This window comes from Callospermophilus lateralis, chromosome 2, assembly GCF_048772815.1.
Source record: "Callospermophilus lateralis isolate mCalLat2 chromosome 2, mCalLat2.hap1, whole genome shotgun sequence".
NCBI classification, from domain to species: Eukaryota; Metazoa; Chordata; class Mammalia; order Rodentia; family Sciuridae; genus Callospermophilus; species Callospermophilus lateralis.
Window position 1 is genome coordinate 115,729,937 of NC_135306.1, and position 21,457 is coordinate 115,751,393.

Sequence of the window (21,457 nt, forward strand, 5' to 3'; positions counted from 1 at the left end):
TAGGACTCTGTCGCACTCATTGCGCACGCGCACTCACCCGAGTCTGATTCTGAGAATGGCGGAGCTTGGGGAGGCGGACGAAGCGGAGTTACAGCGCCTGGTGGCCGCTGAGCAGCAGAAAGCGCAGTTTACTGCACAGGTGAGAGGGCCGGGATCAGCCTTGGGAGTTGTAAGAAAAGGAAGGTGAAGTACAGGTCCCGGACCCGTGGAGCTCTGTATTACTGACGAAGTGGTGAGGCGACTGGAAGCTGGATCCCGGCTGTGACCCGGTCCCCTGCAGTAGTGCTCAGGTAGGGGATAGAAGTTAAAAGCATGGGATCCTTACCAGCCAGGGGACCGTGTGGGCTCCCATCTGCCTCTGCCTTTTGAAGGCCACGTGCCAGGAGGCGAGACACCCACCCACTTTGTTTTGATTTCGTTGTCGCTTTCTGCCTCTGTGGATTGGTGAAGATCGTTTGCGATAATGTACTTGAAAATAATGGGCACTAAAACATTATTGGAGAAAGCTGAGCTCTAAAGAATTCATTGCAGGACTGGGATTGTGGCTCAGCGGTAGAGCACTAGTCTAGCACGTGTGAGGCCCTGGGTTCGATCCTCAGCACCACATAAAAATAAAGATATTGTGTGTCCAACTACTTCTTAAAAAAAAAAAATGTTAAAAAAAATTCATTGCAAAGCAAGGGTTTTGTTTTGTTTTGGAGAACTTATAGGGGAGATTCAAACCCCAGCGCGGCCTTTGCTGGCTGCATGACCTTGGACATTAGAGTTATTTAGTACCTAGCCTCTCAATAATACCTCGGGTAAATGTTTATTTTCTCCCTTTTGCTGGTCAGTAGGAGGAGGCACTATGCAGGAAGAGTAGCAAGAACCTGTTAGAAATTTTTGGGTCCTGATATTCTCAAAATGCACATATTTTCTGTGCCCATATATGCATTTTTTTCCTGGAGAATGAATCCGTATTCTTAACGTTTCCATGGCCCCCACAATGTTAAGAACTAACATTGTCTTCAGGGCACAGGTTCTGAATGAGTGCTGCTACTTTCCCATCTTTACCCTGTGCTGGCTGCCTTGGGGGATATTAAAGAAGGTATTGGCACTACCTGAGAATTTACCATCTGTAGGGATGAGGATCTGGGCCAACTGGAGACATGTAACAAAGAGCCCAAAGTGATTTCCCATGGTTCATTGGTTGAAAGGATGGTTTTTGTGAGGAAATTGAAAATAAAGAAGAGAGTGATCACTTAGGGTTATCTACAGACCCCAAAGGTTAATATTTTTCTTCCCCCTTAGGTGCATCACTTCATGGAGCTATGTTGGGATAAATGTGTGGAGAAGCCAGGGAATCGCCTAGACTCTCGAACTGAAAATTGTCTCTCTAGCTGTGTGGACCGCTTCATTGACACTACTCTTGCCATCACCAGTCGGTTTGCCCAGATTGTACAGAAAGGAGGGCAGTAGGCCACCCCTTAAGAAAATGACAAAAGCAGTGGACTTGTTATAAAGCAGATTGAAGTGCAAGTGGGGAGGAATTGTCAACCAATTGTCAAGTCAGCATCAGGCTGTTACCAAGTTTGTTGTGCTAAAAAGTAACAGATCGAATGTTCAAAAAGTGAAATTTTATTTATTTGGAATTCAGAAATTCCAGGTTGTATCACACCAGTTATTTAATAAACATGAATTCTCTAACTTTTTTTTCCTTTAAATTTCATTTTAGGATTTAATATTGAGATATCTGGCAGGAACATTAGAAATAAACATGTTCCCAGGCTAGTAGTGCAAATAGGAGATGATAGGTTTTGAAGAGCCACCCTAAGCCATAGTTAAAAGGGTTGGAAGTAGCATCAAAGTCTTAGCTTAAGGCATAGAAGAGAATTTGGAGTTGAAAGATGAATAACAAAACAGCTTTATTGCTTATACTTGACCAAGAAAAGATAAAACATGGAGAGGAAAACAAAAAAAAAAAAACAGGCAAAATATATATTCCTTGGGAAAGAGATAAGCCTGCTAGTATGGTAGGAGGGAAAGGTCAAGACCCAAAGAGCCAACTTCCTGGAGGTGCCTTATTCCACTGGCTCATTTTCCCAAATCTGTGCTTTCAATCAGTATTTAAGAGCACAAAACAATGCTAAAAAAATACACATAACTCCTTCCAACAAAGGCTTCAGTTGCTTCAAGAAGGTTAAGAGGTAGTAATTAAAAGACTCTTCTTCCCCCCTATTAGGTTTCCACTTATGCCAAGGACAAAAATATATACCATGGAACATTGACAACTGAGTACCAAAGTATTAGTATTTCAAATAAATATCCAAAAAGGTAGCACCCACTCATAATCAAAGGATAGGGCACCTCTGGCCAACCATGTATTTTAAAACCAAGCATTTATTAGAAATTATTCCATAAAGAGAATTTTAGGAGTTAGAACTATAAAATACACTTCATGGAATGTCATCATAGTTGTATTCTATTGCTGGTGTCTTAAATTGTCATGCTACCATGAAGTACTTCTCTATTACACACGGGGAAAGGCCAGGGAGATTAACTTAAGCTGCTCTAGAACTTACAACTGATTAATGGCAGAACTAAGACCAAAAGTCTAGAGTTTTTAAGCCTTTTTCTTAGCTCATAAAGTGACAATAAGGAAGAAAATGACAACATGCCACTTGACCTTTTCTCCCATAATGAAAAATTCACCTGTGTTCCGCCAGCCTTCTCTCAATGATATTTTGGTTTCTGAAGAAATAACATAGTAGGGATCACAGTATGGCAAAGAGAAATAATGTGGTCTCTACTTGGTGCTTTAACTCAAAAAGGCAGAGTGGGAAGAAGTAGATATGTCCCTGAGAAGCCTGTTTCATCTTGGAACTGATTCAACTTAGTTTCAGGGAAAATCTAAATTCATTACTAGAATTAGAAATGAACAAGGAAGACAAAGGGCTGGGAGTACAGCTCAGTGGTAGAGTGCTTGCCTAGCATGTGTAAGACCTTGGGAACAATCCCCAGACTGGGGGGTGGGGACAATATTTAGACATTTAGATGGCTGTTGCTACCCTGAATCCCTTTCAGAGCATTATTAGCATAACTAATTCCTAATTCTTCCCCATTTGGTAGATGTTATGACAACTGAAGAAATAATTTTGAACACAATTCTGTTTAGGCAATATACAGCAACGGAACTAGAAAACCATTTACTATTCAGTTACCGTGTGTTACAAGTATACTAAGTGTAGCTATAGATCCTGTCCAGCAGGGAAATTTGGGAAAACCCTAGACTCTTTTTAACAGTTGTCTTTGGATCTTAAAATGAAACAGTTTGTTCTTAAGTCATTTTCTCATTAAATAAACCAGACCACAGTTGTGGGGTCAAAAAAAAAAAAAAAAAAAAAAACCCAAGTATCAAAGCACCAAGGCTGAAGACAAATCAGGATACCTGCTGTATAAACATAACATAGTGTTTGCTTTATCAAACCATTCTACTTAACACTGCTTTCCAATCAATCCCTCTTGATCTCAGCCCTCAGTTTCCCCAACTTCAACATTCCAATTGGTGTACCCAGGTCATTACTGGATTCAGCTTTCTGGGTTCTTTAATTTACTATATATGTCCTCTACACTAAATGTGATTAATTGCAAAAAAATAATCTCTTCAAGAAACCTTCATAACAAAATACCAGATTCCCTATTAACAAGAAAAGGGGATCAAGTTTAACAGGCCAAAACAGAAGACAGGAGTCTGTCAAAACATATAGATGGCACAAGACAGCTCTGACCTCAGACCCCCTGTGCTGAAGGAGTCACTGGCAAAACTCCAGGTGTAAGAGCTGTAAATAACCAGAGTCAAATGAGAAATACAAGAATGTTTCCCATTTAGTCATCCTCTGAGCTCTCCGCAGACCTTTCATCTGTAGCCACTTTCCAATTTGTGCGTTTGTTTGTCCTCTCCTGTATTTCATTGTTAACTATGGGGATATGGATATTTTTCTCTCTCTTTTTCCTTTTGGTTTTCTCATTGTCTCTTTCCTCACTCTCCTCAGAACTGCTGGATGCTGAATCATCTGACTGGGAAGTGTCACTTTCTGCCCCTACAAATAAAGCAGATTTTTTGAGAGACTTTTTCCTAGATTTTTTCTTGCGCTTATGTGGTTGTTTTCTTTTCCTGGTACTAGAAGCCCCAGTTTCTTCTGAGAACTCGCTTGAGGAATCTGCTGTTACATCTGTGGCTTCCTTCTTGCTTTTCTTCTGTTTTTTGTGTGATCTTTTTTTCTGCTTCTTTTTGTGAGATTTCTTTGACTTCTTATGTTTGCGGGATTCGTGAGTAGATGATTTTACCTGTGGAGATGTTTTTTTCCCATTGGTAATATCTTGCTGATCACTACTAATAAGAGTTAAAAACAAAAAAACAAACAAACAAAAAAAAAAAAAAACAGAATCTTTTATGTAGAAAAGGTACACATAAACATTTTATTCTGCATTCTAGATAAGAAATTGTTAACATTTGAATTTTAAATCAATTTTGACAAAGGGTTACTATGAGTCTTATGCACTTACATTGAGTATTTGTTTCATCTTTAAAATGAAGATAAAATTTCTAATATTGTACCATATTGTACAGAATAGTTAAACACCAGTCTCCCCTTATCCATGGTTTCATTTTCTGTGGTTTGTTGGCCAATCACAGGGCAAAAATACTAAATGGAAAATTTCAGAAATAAATATTCACAAGTTTTCAATTGCATGCCATTCTGAGTATTATGATGAAATTCCTCACAGTCCTTCTTTGTCCCAGCTGGTATGCAAATCACCTTGTCTAGCTACCCAACCCTTAGTCATTTAGAAGCCATCTGGGTTATCAGCTCTATCATGGTACAGCAGTGCTTATGTTCAAGTAAACCTTATTTTACTTAACAGTGGCCCCAAAGCACAAGAGTAGTGATACTGGCAGTTCAGATATACCAAAGAGAAGCCATAAAATGCTTCCTTTAAGTGAAAAGATAAAAGTTTGTTACAGTTATGTATTATGCGCAGGAAAAAAAAAAAAAGAGTAATACAGTGCTTGGGGTTCAGTACTATATAGATTTCAGGCATCCACTGCAGGTCTTAGAACACATCTACCATACATAGGGAAGGACTATTATATATAAAAATCAAAATATTTACAAATATGCCAAATATCAATCACAAACAGACAAAATAGGGATTGCCTCCCAACCAAATCTTTTTTTTCTTTCTTTCTTTCTTTTTTTTTTTTTTTTTTGTTGTGGGGGCAGGAAATAGGGGCTTTCTATGTTGACCAGGCTGGTCTCACTTCCTGGGCTCAAGTGATCCTACTGCCTCAAACACCGGAATAGCTAGGACTAAAAGTATAAACCACCACACCTAGTTCTAGCTACATTTTCAGTAGCAAATATTTTAAAAAATTAGGAAGGCAATTTATAGACTGTTTATGCTACCTTAATTTTCAACTTTTTTTTCAGTAAACCTAATTACCTTACCTGTCTGTTTCAAACTCTTCAGGGTACAATTCTTTATAACCACTGTGACCCCATCTGTAACGTGACACATTATATTGTTAAAGCAATGCATACATTTTGGGAAATTAAAAAGATTAACTTATGCCATATATATACATTCATACACATGGGACAAAGAAAATAGACATACAGTACAGCCATATCCTTATTATAGCTCAGTAACAGCTACAATTTCTGTATTGTACACTATCATTTCAGACACAAAGGATTCCTCTGTCCATTTGTAAAAGAATTATCCATTCTTATTTTAAGATACTGCTCTTTAGGTAAAAAGCACTTTTCCCAAAAATAATGTCATTGGGGCAATTATTTCTTAAATAACAGTAATTTAAAAATATTTATTGCAATATAATTCACATACCGAGAAATTTGCCCTTTCAAAATGTGGTGCCTCTAACCCATGTCAACTATTAATCTGCTATCAATCTCTACTCATTTGCCTATCTTGGACATACCATGTAAAAATAAATCATGTCACTTTTTGTGTCTGGCTTTTCTTTCATCTTGCATAAGATTTAAGGTTCTTCTATGTTGTAGTACATATCAGTAATTCATTCCTCTTACTGCCAAAAAAATATCCCCTTGTACAGATATCCCACGTTTTGTTTATCAATTCATCAGGAAATATTGGGGTTTCTACTTTTTTGGCAATTATGAACAAAGCTGCTATAAACACCTGTGACCAGGTTTTTGTTAGGTCACTAATTCTCAAGTACATATTCTCAGGCCAAATACCATTAAAGATCATAAAAAATTAATCACAAACCTGTCTGGCATGTTAGCTTCATAATCATATAGCTTCTTATTCCAGGATTTAGCTTTCAGAAAATCATCTTCCAGAGTCCCAGCAATTTCATTCTTTGGCCTCCAGTAGTCTCTTTGACTTTCTTCATCAAAACCATCACTACGCATCCGACTACAGAAGAAAACAGAACTTTTAGACTTCAAAACAATCTGTATGGTTACTTTATGAAGTATCATGCATAAAACACAGAACAGGCTGAGAGGAGGAAAAAAACAACCAAATATTGTTTAAAAAATAAAAATAACAAGTATTAGAAATTATCCGTTCATCTCTGCTAACAGTTTCATCTGAAATGTCCTCCAAAGACCCATGAGTTGAGGCTTGATCCCCAGAGTGACACTATTGGGAGGTAATGGAACCTTTAAGAGATGAGGCCTAGTAGAAGGTCTTTAGATCATTGGTGGGTGTGCCCTCAAGGAGAATAAGGGAAATCAGTCCTTCCTATTCTCTCCTTTTCTGCTTCCTGCACATGAAGTGAGCAATTTTACTATACTATGCATTCTGGACATGACAAGCTGCCTAAACTCAGGCACAAAACAATAGGGCCAATCTACTATGAAACCTCCAAAACTATAAGCCAAAATAAACCTTTTCTCTTTAGAAATTAATCATCTCAGGTATGTTGTTATTGTGATAAAGCTAACACAACTCTATTTATTTGTAAAGGCTAACAACAAATCTTAGGGCTGGGGTTGTGGCTCAGAATTGAATCCAGTGGCTCACAACCACTCAGCACCACATAAAAATAAATAAATAAATAAATAGGTTCATCCACAAAATATATGTGTGTGTGTCTATATATATATAAACAATAACAAATCTTGACTGTTACTACTCCCATTATAGAGTATAGATGAAATCATTTTTGGACTGTGTCATGCTGTAGGCTCACTCACTAATTCTTCACCAGGAGGGCATGCAAAGTGAGAAACACAGCAAAATCGCAGTTGGGGACATTTTACTCTAGAGATTCTGAAATACACCTCCCGCTTTTGCAAATCAGCAACTTGCTGTAATAAGGCCATAGTAACAATGGGAATAAGGACTAATCCATGGTAATATTGGGGCAGGAAAAAATGTTGATAACCACTGATCTGGCCTCTGCTTACAATCTCCACTAACCAGCCACTAAGCCACCTCATGAGTTATTAAAAATGTTTAAGGCTCTCCTACATGCCAGGCACTACTGTTCTAGCTGGTAGGAACAGAACAGTAAATGACATTATCAAAATTCTTGTCCCTAAAAAGATTGTTTTAAAATTTATTCACTTTCAGTTGAAGCAAATCTAGAGGCTGAGACAGAAGGGCCTCAACTTAGCAAGGTCCTAAGCAACTTCATGAGACCCTGTCTCAAAATAAAAAAAGGGATAGGGATATAGCTCAGTGGTAAAGTGCCCCTGGGTTCAATCCCCAGTACTAAAAAAAAAAAAAAAAAAAAAGATTTACCATTCATTCACCATGACAGCATTAGGAGAAGTCTATTCCAAGAGAAATCGTTTTATTTCTGGATTGCCACTTGGAATTAACCAGTACAAAATAAATCATTACCTGTACTAACTCTACTTCTGAATTCTCAAAGGACCACCTTCAGAAAGGAAAAAAAAAAAAAAACAAAAAAACCCTGGCAGATATTTATTTATATTGTGACTGTCTTTTTACCATGTACATCCTATATACTTCTTACTTGAAGCTATTCACACATAGGTAATCATACACTGAAGTCCACATACTCCATAGGCATACATCATACACTGAAGTCCACATACTCCATAGGCATACATACTCTCCTTAAATCTCATTATTAACTGTTAATTTCCACCCCCCACCCAAAAAAGCTTTAGAAATCAGAATTATGACTTCATATTCATTTCTCTTAAACATAGCTCCTACACTTACAGGCATATGAGTGAAGCCTAAGAGATGTTCCAAGTTCCTCAGACATTCCTATACCTCCACAGATAAAAGAAAACTAAGCTTGTATAATCCTTCACATTCACACTCAAAATTATTACAAAGGAAATGTGGAAAGCTATTGATCTGGCAAAGACAGTAAGTAGACGGAGCAAAGAAAAAGGCTGAAAGAATGAAAAGTTAAAGGGAAATGGAATGATTGATTAATTAAATGACCAAAATATTCCAATAGAAAACTGTAAGTTTAAAAACTATTAGACAAGGTCAGAATCTACAACCCTAAGTATTTACAATTGTCCACAGCCGAATTTTTTTTTAAAGTTTTCCATTGCAAATAAGTATTGCTGGGCATAGTGGCACATGACTATAACCCAAGTGATTCAGGAGGCTTAGGCAAAAAGATCACAAGTTTGAGATCAGCCTTGGCAACTTAGTGAGACCTTTCTCAAATAAAAGATACCAAGGGTTGGGGATTTAGTTCAGAGGTAGAATGCCCACTGATATGGTTCAAGCCCCAGTACCACAAAATAAACTTGAATAAATTAAATTAAAGGATTGGTATTTCAGCAATTCGGGACACAGAGGCAGGAGGATTTCCAGTCCAAGCCCAGCCTTGGCAACTTAGCAAGACCCTGCCTAAAAAAAAAAAAAAAAAAAAAAAAAAAAAAAAATGCTGGGAATGTAGCTCAGCTGTAGGAGTAAGAAATTTTAGAATAAGTACTAGCATGTGTGAGGCCCTCAATTTAATCCCCAGCACTGAAGAAAAAAAAAAAAAAGGCAAATAAATACAAAGTGTCTAGCATATGAATCATAGTCATTATCTTTATGTTTGGGTCTAGATTTGTGAAAAAGGGAAGGCTTAATATAACTCACATGACTGAATTTATCTATCTTAACATATCAAAATATTTTTAAGCAAAAGTTGATGATTATTAAGAAGATGAGAAATATTCTGGTTCTCAGAGCTGCAACTTCACCTTGAACTGCTGGGTAACATTTTCCTTTTCGTCCCCTGGTAAGCATCCTCCATCTGTTTCTCTAGTTCTCTTATTTTCCACATATCTGACTCCTCCTGAATCTAGATTTATTTTTAAAAGGAAAGAAACAAAAATAAGTCACTAAAAATAACGCTTTACATTGCAGAAAAGTATCTGAAAATACAGTCTGCACTAATTACAGGTTACAGACTGGACTATGATCAGGCACCTAGAAAATAAATTCTGGCTTCTCTAGAAAGTGGCTGAACAATTTAATAGATGAAATCTCAAGTATGTAGAATTCTACAGCAACAGAACTTTTTAACCCCTGCATAATCAGACTTACTATCCTACCAATTTTACAATTGTGCTGCAATTAACAAATAACAACAATTTCTAAGATACAACATAATTTTAACTACATAATCTCAATTGACTTGTAAGCAACTTTATGAGGAAAACAAGGCAGATATCATTATTACATTTTACTGAGAAAAAACAAAAGCTCAGAGAAAGTAAAAAAAAAAAAAACTAAAATTTCTAAGCCAAGACTCTTTTCTTGTCAAAAACAAAAACAGTAGGTGCTAGGAAAGCAAAGTACAACTGCCCATGAGCAAGAACACATTTTATTTCTAATTTCTCCTGCATAATTGTTTTAAATCTGTGCTAGGTTTATCATGTTTAGCTACCACTCTCAAATCTTAAGTCCCCCATACAACTAGAAGTAGGTTAACACAATTGCACATCAGCATAAGTAGTAGTTATAACCTCACCCACAATTAAAAACTCAAATGATCTGATAGTGGTATTATTTATGATAAAACCAATGGTACAATTTACTGAAGAACACTAAACTAGGGGTCTTAGCCCCTCCTTTTCATTATATGTACTCTCCTAGGTGACCTTATCTACCTACTCTTATGACTTCTATCACTTATCTATATATCAATTTTCATTTATGTCCATTCCCAACTTACACTTAGTCAAAACCAAACTAAATAAAGTTCTCATCATATTTATCTTTCATTGCTATTGTTCCCTGTTTTAATTAATGGGATCATCATTATCATCTACCTAATCACACACACTGATTCCACTCTTAATCACTATCATCCCATCAGTCTCCAAGACTTTAGTCACTGCTTTCATTCAAACCCTCATCATCTCTCACCTGGAACACTATATTCATTTCCTCAATGATCCCTGTACTGTTTCTCCCATCTGATTTATTCCCTACCCAGTTAATAAATCATCTTTCTAAAATACAAATCTAATCATGTCATGCCCTGCTGAAAATATTTGATGGCTTTTTTATTGCTTTGAGGTAAAAGTCTAATTTCTAAACATCACAAACTAACCCTAATTTGCCATTCAGATCTTATCTAATACTATATTCCCTATTTTCTAGATGCACACCAAGTGATTCACGCCTTTTTTTTTTGGTGGTACTGGGCATTGAACCCAGGGCTTTGCACATGCTAGGAAAGTACGCTACTACTGAGCTATGGCTGCAGCCCATGCCTTATTGTTTCCATAGATGATACTCTGTTCAGAATGATCTTTTGTATCAAAATAAAATTATAGCAATTCATCAAGAACCAGTTAAAATATCAGCAGTTCAAATACATTCATTCTGCAGGAACTTTTCTAATTTCCCAAGGCAGAGTTCAATATTCCTTCTTCAGTGCTCTAACACACTTTGTAACTGTCTCTACTAAATAGTACTTACCAAACTGTACTGTAATTATCTATTGATTCATACTGGTACTTCCCAACTGTGCCAGAATAATGCTTAGTATACTAAATGGGCTAAGAGTTGAGCAATGACTGGGATGTACCTCCCACCTTATTGTGAGCATCTGTATGCCGGATGACATTTCTCAGGAGGACTTTCCCCAATGGAACCCGAGACATTCTTCAATCTGAAAGGAATAAATAAATAACACTTAATAATCTCTTTGATTGTCTCATCTTTTGTTAAATTTTATAAAGAAGTATGAGGTAAAGGAAAGATCACTGAACTAGAAGTCAAAGGTCCTGAGGAATAGTTTTTCCTTCACCATTAAAAGAAAGAAATATCTGATCACAATTAATATAAAGATGTAAAGAAATAATGCACATTAAAGTCCTTTAAAACTCTGTAAGACTGCACAAAATTAAGTGCTTTCATAGGCTCAGATTTATTTAATCTTCACAACTCTACGCTTTAATAAGGCAAATAGCTGTCCCTCATTATCTACAGGGGATTGGTTCCAGGGCCCTGAAGATATCAAAATCCAAAGATGCTCAAGTCTTTAATACAAAATGGGGTAGTATTTACATTTAGCCTATGTACATCCTTCTGTATACTTTAAATCATCTCTAGATTACTTATAATACCTAATACAATGCAATGTAAATAGTTGCTAGAGTGTATTCTTTAGGTAATAACAACAAGAAAAACATCTGTACAGATTCAGTACAAAGGCAATTTTTTTCTCAATATTTTAAATTGGCTGTTGGTTGAACCCGAAAACGCGAAGATGCGGAACAGAGGATACCGAAGGGCCGACTGCATCTCCATTCCTATTTTGTAGATGAAGTTCCCTTAAAAAGTCGTAACTTGCCCCAGGCCTCATAATCCCAGGCAAACGATGTGTGTCAATGTCCAGTTTAGAAATCAAATCTCGAATCCCAAAATTAGTTTGCGATGAAGCAAATACCTAGATTTAAGAGTGTCAGAAACCACAAAAGTCAACAGTAACAAAAACTGACGCCTAAAAACATCAAATGCAAAGATGGGTTTAATTTCTTAATTAGGGGCATTTTATTTCCTATTCTGTATGGAAGTTTCCAAAAACTAGATGACAAAGCTATGCACATGTGCAGCTAGCAGGGGCTTTGTGTAACCACCCCAACGCTCACTCACCCCTCGATCCTGAGGAAATCAGGCATCTTGTTAGTGTGAGACGAAGAACCACTCCATTACAAGATCTCCTCCGACCCAGGAAGCCAAGGAGTCGGGGCTCAAAGGCAGCTCTGCAGCTTCACCCGAGTCCTTCGTGAAACGTAGCCTTCCCACCGGTTATTCTGCCCTCACCCGTGGCCCAGGCCACGGCTGCCTTCCCCTAGCCCAGATCTCTCTTCCGGACTGCCAGAGGGAGCGCCGGCACGGAATCCGGACCGCCGGGCTGACCCGAGCATTCCCCGCTCACACTCTGCTGGGATAGCCCCCCGAGTAGGGTTTCACTCCCCAGAAAGGATGAAGACGCTCGGGATGGGTACGACCTTCCGTTGGGCCCCAAAAGTGTCTAGGGTGCCTGAAGTGGGGGTTGAGGTTTCCAAGTGGAAAACAGAGAAAATACCCCCATCTTTGTCACCGGGGTCCCTGTCCCCCAGCGGCCTTGGAGCTCCCGGTGTTTTTCCCTCCAAACGCCCGCCCCACACAAATACACACAAACACACCCATACCGTGCGCCGCAGCCTCGCGTGGCGGGGGTGGGGGGAGGAAGCGATCTGGGAGAAAAAGGAGGAGGCTTCCCTTCCAGGCCGGAAGTCGTGCTCGCGAGAAATCTTTCCTTCCTATCGGAGACTCAAGACTCCCTCTGGGAGGGTTTCCTGGGCACTCTAGGGGCGGACGCCTACGGAAAGGAAGCAGGCGCTCTCTTGGAAGAGAACACTGGTCGGGTCCAGCTGAAGTGCAAGCCCGGCACCACAAGGGGGACATTCCGGAACTGCATGTAAAGAGATCTTCTCTGGCTGGAGCTTCCCGGGCTTAATTACAAGTTGTACCGTCTGGTTACCCTGGTAACAGGCGTCGCGATTAGTCTAGGAACCGAGAGAAGAGGTGGGTTCCCAAGCTTTTGGAATGATTGTTCGTTGGGTTTGGTTGTCTATTTAATCTAACCCTAATGTAGTATTCAAAGACTCTAAGCCTCCTCTTTTCCTCATTCTGTGGACGCTATGAGACACCTCTCCAGTAGGAAGAGGGTAGGGGGACCAAGAGGGTTATCTCAAGAGATAGAAATATTATTACTCTTACGTAATGTTTACCAAGTGTTCCAGCTTCTGTATTTTAAGGAGCTAATATTTAATCCTGACATTAATTGTCAGAGATAGGAGTTATCTTCATTTTGAGTAGAACAGAGACATATTTACATTTCTTACTCAAGGTCACATAGCTAGCAGGAGATAGAATTAAGATTAGAATCTATGCATACTGGCTCAGAGTCCTTGATCTTAACTACTAAACTATACTGAGGGTTAAGAAGATCTCATGTGGACCTTACCCCACACACAAACTTGTCTATTTCAGTACTGGGGAGGCTCCACTCAACCAGTATTCAGGTGTTGGAATCACCTAGATCACCAGAAAACCCAGACAGAAGATGACTGCTATGCTCACTTAGGGTTTGTGAAGGTCTAGGTAGAGGTAAGGCCTTATCTGAGAGGTCAACTTAAGAATTTAGGAAGGGCTGGGGATGTGGCTCAAGCGGTAGCACGCTCGCCTGGCATGCGTGTGGCCCGGGTTCGATCCTCAGCACCACATACAAACAAAGATGTTGTGTCCGCTGAGAACTAAAATAAATAAATAAATATTAAAGAATTCTCTCTCTCTCTCTCTCTCTCTCTCTCTCCTTCTCTCCTTTAAAAAAAAAGAATTTAGGAAGGGATGTAGAATAAGGAAATGATAAAGTCGTGCTGGGCTACAATCTTTTAGACACAGGTGTTAAGGTTAGCTTACCTTAACTTCACCAAAAAAATTCCTGATGAGTTCCCCCTCCCCTAATAAAAATAAATAAGTCAATAGTTACACAGTTTTTTCTTTAAGTTATATCTTTCCACAGGCTTTAGAGGCCTATTTTACTATCAATCATGAAGACATCCTCAAAAGGTCTACTCACCCAGCTTACTCAGTTCTGGACCCTTCTAGATGATCTGGCTGAAAATGACCCTGAGGGCTATAAAAACTTTATTGAACAAGAGCTGAACGAGGGAAAACAGCTATGTGCTGGCCCAGAACCACAGTTCTGTGTACAGACCAGGATCCTGGTATGTATGTAGAGTTAGTGCTAGGGATGGGGAGATCTTGAATGAATGAATGATCCTGGAATAACCAAAGAATGAATACCTTACCCTTAGCAATTGCTATTTTCATACAAGAAAACTTGATGAAATCTGCCTTTTTAAATAGAAAATGGAACATAGTGTGGAAGATTGTTGAAGGAGTAAGAATGGGAAATTCATACTTGATATGTTTTGGAAATCTCAAAATGAGTCACTTTTTCTGCTAGAAGGAAAAGGTGATGTAGTGATTTAATAGAGAATTATAAAGTTGAATCTTTTTCAAATAAAGAACTTATTTAAGATATAAAGTGGTGAAACGGGGTCAAATGCACCTAGATCAACCACTTAGATAAATTCTCCCTTCTGCTGTCAAGTGTTTTTTGGGAGGGAACAGCAGCTAGATTCATGCTGAAAAAGTCAAGAGCTTTGGGAAAATCAAGTATAATTTATCAAATATGGTTTTAATACATGGAATGACTTAGTGCCTAAAATTCCCCCTCTTCCAGCTTTATGATGAGTTGCTTTGAGGATATTATCAAAACCTAAGTTAAGAAAACTAAATTTTTAAGGTTTTGAGACATCAAAATTATTTGCTTTCCAGAAACCAAAAGAAAAAATGCTTTTTATCAACCTTTGTCAGTGGAAAAGGATCCCTGCTCCCAAATCACTCACTCATCCAGTACCTCTAATTGTTGGCAGACCAGAAGACATCTCTGAGACATCAGGTACAATGGGTTAAAGGAGAGAAAAACACACTTTTAAAATTTTACTGGGAATTAGCATGGATCAGAGTTTACTTGGTAAAGGCATTTCAAGTAAAACATTTTATTTGATCATAACATAATTAATGTCAGGGCTGGGGCTGTGGCTTAGCAGTAGAGCGCTTGTCTAACATGTGCGAGGCCCTGGGTTCGATCCTCAGCACCACATATAAATAAATAAACAAAATAAAGGTGTTGTGTACAACTAAAAAAAATAAATAAATATTAAAAAATAACATAATTAATGACAAATGAATTATCATGCAAATTTAACACTGTTCAAATTTCCTAATAATATGAGCCACTTTTAACCCATATGAAGATGCTAAGCAATGCCTTCATTGGAATTTTATGTATATAATGCTATTGTGATTGATCTGAAAAATACAGACTTTGTTGGGAATATAGTTTAATATATAAGCTGACACTATCATGAGAGAAAGAATTTATCTTCACTTTATACCCTCTGAATTACACACAGATACTTACACAGTCATCGATGTTGCCTACAATCCTGATATTCTCCAGACAGCAGAAAAGGACCAAGTGAAAAAAGATCAGTTAGTAAAGATGACTATGAAATGCATTGAAGAACAACTCCAATTCACTCTCTCACACACTTACCATATTACCAAATTCAGAATAAAAGGAAGCTTTCAAAGAACAAAACAAAATCTAATGGGAATACAGGCTGAATGCACAGATTTAAAAGAGAGAATGAGAAAGGGTAAGTTGATGAATAGAAATCAAAATCTAAACTTTTGATTTAAAATTTTCTTGCAACCTGTGTATGTTTTGCAATCTAGAAGTCTTCAATGATGAGAAACTTAAAAGAAAAATATAAAAATTAGATATTAGAAATGTTAAAGAATCCATGAAGACTTCTAAATTGTTCAACCAGATTTTTTTTGTTGTTGTTTGGATGCACTAGGGAGCAGACATAGGAGCTCCCATACTTGGCAAGGCTTCTATCACTGACCTACATCCCCAGATTCTTTTGGCTTAATATTCCTAAACTAATTTAACTGCAGCTTTATCTTCCATCTCAGCTAACAGTACATATCTTGCAGCTCAAACCTGATAGCATTTTGTAATTTTTATCTCTCCTCCTTTTTTGTTTCATAAAGAACATAGTCTTGGACAGATAAGAAGCAGTACTGTGAGCAATCCAGATCAATTTCCTCAGCTATTACTGCCCAAAGACCAAGTTTCAGGCAAAGTGGGACGTTTGATAGAAGAGATTTCTAGTACTGAAATACAGGTGGAGATGAAGATACCAGTCTATGAATTAAAAATTGTGAAGGATCAGAATGAGAAACCTCTGAAAATTGAATTAAAAGTTGAATTACCTGGTATTAACTCAGTGTCTCTCTGTGACCTTAGCGTTTCTGAGGTAAGTTCAGAAGGTAATATGGTAGTCCCTAGATATCCATGGGAGATTGTTTTCATGAACTCCTACAGTTACCTAAATTCACGGATGCTCAAGTCCCTTATATGAAAATGATATAGTTATATTAAATTTGTATATAACCTATGGGAGTACCCTATGCACATCTTCCTATATACTTTCAATCATCCCTAAATAACTTATAAACCTAATACAATGGAAATCCTATGTAAATAGTTGTGCATTAGCTTTGTTACTATAACAATTTCCTGAAATAATCAACTTTCAAAGAAAAATGATTCATAGTTTCAAAAGGTCCCATCCATGATCAATTGATCCTATTTTTAGACTTGTGGCAAGGCAGCACATCATAGCAGGAGCATGTAGCAGAGCAAAACTACTCATCTTAGAGTGATAGGGAGAAAGAAAGTACCCAAGGTCCAGTCTGCTTCAGGGACATGCCTCCAGTGACATAAAGACCAGCCACTAGGCCCTATCTTCTAAAGGTTCCACCACCTTACTTCCCATTAGCTGCTTCCCTGGGGAGCAGTCCTTTACACATGAACCTTTGGGGGATACTTAAGATCCAAATTATAGCAAGTAGTTGAACTATCTTGTTTCAGAAATAATGAAAAGAACAAAAGCCTATTACATGTTCAATAAAGATTCAGTCATCATTTCCAATGCATTCTACATTTCCAGTCCAAGATAAAATTGAATCCATGGATGCAGAACCTTTAGATTCAGAGGGTCAGCATTCACTGTTATGAACTTCAGAATTTCAGGGGCTAACCATTTGCTCAGGTTTATCAGCTATACCTGTTCTGCTCCATGAGTCTGTCACATTCCGAGATCCAGATGGAATAATTACCATCTGAGATATTCCATTCTCATGGTAGAGGAAAAGTAGAAATGGTAACCCATGCAATGGGGCTAAAACTTCCATTCAGACAGTATGGATCACTTCTGATTGCATTGCATTAGCCAAAGTACAAGGCCAAATCTTCCAATCAGTAAGACTGGGTAAAGACAGAAGTCCCTGGCAGGAATGATTCTCTTATAAAGAGCAGATAATTGAGGACTGGGGAAATAGCTCAGTGGTAAAGTTTACCATGCATGAGGCCCTGAGTTCAACCCCCAGCACCACACACAAAAAAGTATGAATAAACTTATGCTGGGTGCAGTGGTACATACTTGTAATCCCAATAGCTTGGGAGCCTAAGGCAAGAGGATCACAAGTTCAGAGCCAGCCGAAGAAACTTTGTGGAGACCCTATCTCAAAATTAAAAAAAAAAAAAATTAAAAGGCTGGAGATATGGCTCCTGGATTAAATCCCTGGTACCAAAAAAAAAAAAAAAACAGATAATTGGAAACATTCCTACAGTCTGTCACTCTACCCCGATCAGATGTTTGTTCCTTTGCTCAAGGAAAACACATCTATTCCCAGTATCAGGCTCTAAAGTACAGGATTTTGCCTTTGTAATCTGTGTTGCTCCTGAATCACAGCCTGAAGACATAGAAGTTATTTATTCCTCCATCCCCATCCACTGTATAATGTGGAATGGGGAGAGGAAAGCCATAATTTACAATCTAAGTTCAGAAATGGGAAAAATGAGACTCACTGATGTTACCTGGTGCACAGCAATTCTGAAATACTAGTAGGCAAACCCTGTGAAGGCCCCTTATGTGAAGGTGAAGGATATTCTTAGCTCCCCAGTTTCATGATCTTCAGCTCCAGATGCAGGAGGTTTTTTTTCCTTCTCCATTATCCACCTTGGCTGTATCTTAAATATTATAGACTATGCCTTTCTCGTGTGCTGAGCAGCGTTCTCAGCCTGACCTGCTCATGAAGTGTCAGAGGCCCAAAGGATATTTAAAATTTTGAAGTCCAAGTTGTTTTTGTTTTGCTTACATTCAGTGCACACCCACAATTCCTTTTTAGACATGCCCATGTTTCAAAACCTATCTCTTGAGACTTAATTGCTGTCATTTTAGCCAAATGCAAGGATTTACTGAAGTCTACCTTAATCCACTACTCAAGAGATTTTAACAGCAGGCATAAAGATCTGTGATTTAATCTTATCTCTAAACTGTCAAAATCAGGCTTTGTTAATAAAAATTTCTCAATTTTTATCCTTTATTGGCTGAAAACAAAAATTTGTTCAATTTTTCAGTTTTCAATTATTAGAAATTTTGGGCTCCTATTCTATGTATTCTCTTTCAATTCTACTTGCAACATGGGTGTTGTGGTTTGGATGCCCCCAAAGCTCACTTGTGAGACAATGCAATCAAGTTCAGAGGAGAAATGATTGGGTTGAGAGAGTCTTAACCCAATCAATCAATTAATCATCTGATAAGGATTAACTGAGTGGTAACTGAAGGCTGAAAGGGTGTGGCTGGAGGAGGTGGGCATTAGGGGCGTGGCTTTGGGTATATTTTTTTGTATCTGGAGAGTGGAGTCTCTTTCTCCCCTTCCTGATGTGAGCTGCTTCCCTCTGTCACACTCTCCTGCCATGATGTTCAGCCTCACCTCAAGCCTTGAGGAATGGAGCCAGCCTTCTATGGACTAAGACCTCTGAAACCGTGAGCCTTCAAATAAACGTTTCCTCCTTACAGTTGTTCTGGTCAGATCCTTTAGTCACAGCAGCAAAAAAGCTGACCAAAACACTGTGCAATTATTTTCTACACTAATTTTTCCTGTAATATCTTGTGAAATACAGAGCATAAGAATGGCATATTCTAGCAGGGCACAGTGGTACATGCCTATAATCCCAGGAGATTGGGAGGCTGAGGCAGGAGGATTGCAAATTCAAAGCCAGCCTCAGCAAAAGCGAGGCCTAAGCAACTCAATGAGACCCTGACTCTAAATAAAATACAAAATAGATCTGGGGATGTGGCTGAGTGGTTAAGTGCCTCTGAGTTAAATCCTGGGTAGCTTCCCGACCCCCAAAAAAGAATGGCGTATTTTAAAATATTCTTTTTAAGATGTAGCCAAGGTGGATACTACATAGCAAAATACCTCCCAACAGATCATGAAAAACAATGAACTAGGGAGCTAAGGAATAAAGAAATATTTTAAGGAACCTAACATGCTAACATTCTACTTCCCATTTCATCTAAATCCACCAATTCATTTGGTATATTATTTGTCTTCCAAATGATCATGACAGATTCATTAAGAGCTTTATCACTGTGAAACATTTTTCAAGTCCAAGTAAGTTTCCTTGATATTTTCTGGTTGACTCTTAAAACAATACCACATAATTTAGTATGGCAATATCCTACTTCTAGTACTCTATCAGTTAACATCTGACATACTGAGCAGCAATAACAATCTCAAAATATCAGGAATTTGCACCAGAAATTTTATTGCTCATTATAAGTCACATGGCAATAAAGTGATTCTCCTCTTATAGAAGTGAATAACTGGGAGCAATAATCTACAGCATAAACTTTAACCAGAAAATATTTCTATTTTCACCTTTTAATCTCTCAATTTATTATTCTTAGGATGATTTACTGATCGAGGTCTCTGAAAAGTACAGATTACATCTGAATCTTCCAGAATCTGTTAATATTGAAATGACTACTGCAAAATTTATCAAAGAGAAATCTACATTAATGATCATGATGCCACTGGTATAAAACAGCTGCACTATGTTTGGGATTTTTAATGCTATAAGTCATGTAAATTACAGGTAAAGAGGTAGTGGTTTAAATATTAATTACATATTTTCTAAGAGGTCACTTTGATGTATTGACATTTTGCCTTCAGCTGTTGTATCTATTTTTCACTCACTTTTTCTTCTCAAATAAAGTTGTCATCAATCCCAAACTATTAAAAACAGTGAATCCATGAGGTACTTATTTTAAAAATAATTGAGTTGACCTTAATAACTTAAATATTTTGGGGAAAATTCTCATTATTTCCAAATAGCATGTAGGAAATCTTGTCTTACTGCTTGAAAAAATTTCTTTTAAAATCTCTAGTAAAGTTTTACATTAGGAAAAACTACCAGACTGTGCAAAGTTTTCTAAAACCAGGATAGGCTTTAGTAAAGTTTCCTCCAGCAATAAAGATACAGGGCCAAATATAATACTCAAATCTATGCATCTATGAACTTGTGTACTTCAGTTAAACAACCCTATCAACTGTCCATGCCATCCAATCAGACCTTTTAATATCAGGTATGGACTTGTCTGTTAATGGATACAGTGATGCAGTAACAATAATGATGTTATTGCTCATCATAAGCAGAATAGATCCATCTCTAATTTGAGGGAAAAAGTAGATTTTAGGAAAAGTACCTTTCTCCCACAGAAATTAAGTAATGTACATTTGTGTGTGTGTGTGTGTGTGTGTGTGTGGTGGTGATGCTGGGGATTGAACCCAGGACCTTGTGCATACAAGGCAAGCACTCTATCAACTGAGCTACATCCCCAGCCCTGAAGTGATATATTTTCAACTTCCATTAATTTAAGGTGTCAGATACAATCTGATTTAGCAATATGCACATCAAATTTTGAACATTCCTTAATCATCTTTTCTAGATAAAACAGCTTCTTTAATTATTACAAAGTCTTTATAATTTTAAAACCTTTAACTTTAAAAACGAATGTTGTATGGATAAAAGAAATAATTTGTGTGATGTTAAGCAAATATCATTTTCTTAAACCTGGCCTGGATTTGAATTCTATTAGCAATACAAAAATTTATCTTCTGAAAAATTTCAGCAGTGATATCATGCCCTAAAATTAACAAACCTATTAAATTGTTATTTCTCAAAACATTTGGAATGCCTTCACCATATCTTTTCTTCTACAAAAACAGTCAAAATGTATTTTCTAGGAAATCCTCCTAACCACAAGGAACTGACCGAATCTCTCCTTTTGCACTCAGTACACACATGCTTGTTGCATCACTATATCTGTGTACTCATTAATAAAATGCATATCAACAGCTAATACATTTAATAATACAATGTTAAATTTACATTCTTGATAGTTTCTTAAATATCACTCATATCTTAATGGATTTTATA

General features: G+C 37.6%; 3 protein-coding genes and 1 non-coding gene across 11 annotated transcripts; 2 read left to right on the top strand and 2 right to left on the bottom strand.

The window, feature by feature from the left end:
* The first annotated feature begins 11 nt into the window (after positions 1-11).
* Timm8b (translocase of inner mitochondrial membrane 8 homolog B) lies at positions 12-1,686 on the top strand. The gene is made up of 2 exons (XM_076846416.2): positions 12-139; positions 1,291-1,686. The coding sequence occupies exons 1-2, from the start codon at positions 56-58 to the stop codon at positions 1,456-1,458; spliced, it is 252 nt and encodes an 83-aa protein (XP_076702531.1). The 5' UTR covers positions 12-55; the 3' UTR covers positions 1,459-1,686.
* Nkapd1 (NKAP domain containing 1) lies at positions 1,602-12,888 on the bottom strand. 8 transcript variants are annotated; one of them, XM_076846413.2, is made up of 7 exons: positions 12,672-12,884; positions 11,762-11,923; positions 11,060-11,143; positions 9,222-9,322; positions 6,295-6,444; positions 5,490-5,543; positions 1,602-4,372 (listed from the first exon to the last, which is right to left on the bottom strand). In XM_076846413.2, the coding sequence occupies exons 3-7, from the start codon at positions 11,096-11,098 to the stop codon at positions 3,865-3,867; spliced, it is 852 nt and encodes a 283-aa protein (XP_076702528.1). In that variant the 5' UTR covers positions 11,099-11,143; positions 11,762-11,923; positions 12,672-12,884; the 3' UTR covers positions 1,602-3,864. The 8 variants fall into 8 exon arrangements, with proteins under 8 accessions (XP_076702528.1, XP_076702524.1, XP_076702527.1 ...); XM_076846409.2 differs by having other exon boundaries at positions 11,067-11,143; positions 12,672-12,882; XM_076846412.2 differs by lacking the exon at positions 11,762-11,923.
* Positions 12,783-20,434, top strand: Pih1d2 (PIH1 domain containing 2). Its single transcript, XM_076846407.1, has 6 exons — positions 12,783-13,047; positions 14,048-14,252; positions 14,869-14,992; positions 15,510-15,755; positions 16,156-16,421; positions 19,926-20,434. Exons 2-6 carry the CDS (start codon positions 14,076-14,078, stop codon positions 20,058-20,060), a joined length of 948 nt encoding a protein of 315 aa, XP_076702522.1. The 5' UTR covers positions 12,783-13,047; positions 14,048-14,075; the 3' UTR covers positions 20,061-20,434.
* A 350-nt stretch (positions 20,435-20,784) lies between these two features.
* Positions 20,785-20,857, bottom strand: Trnat-ugu (transfer RNA threonine (anticodon UGU)). The gene has a single exon. It is a non-coding gene; the product is annotated as a tRNA-Thr (tRNA).
* Between the last annotated feature and the right edge of the window lie 600 nt (positions 20,858-21,457).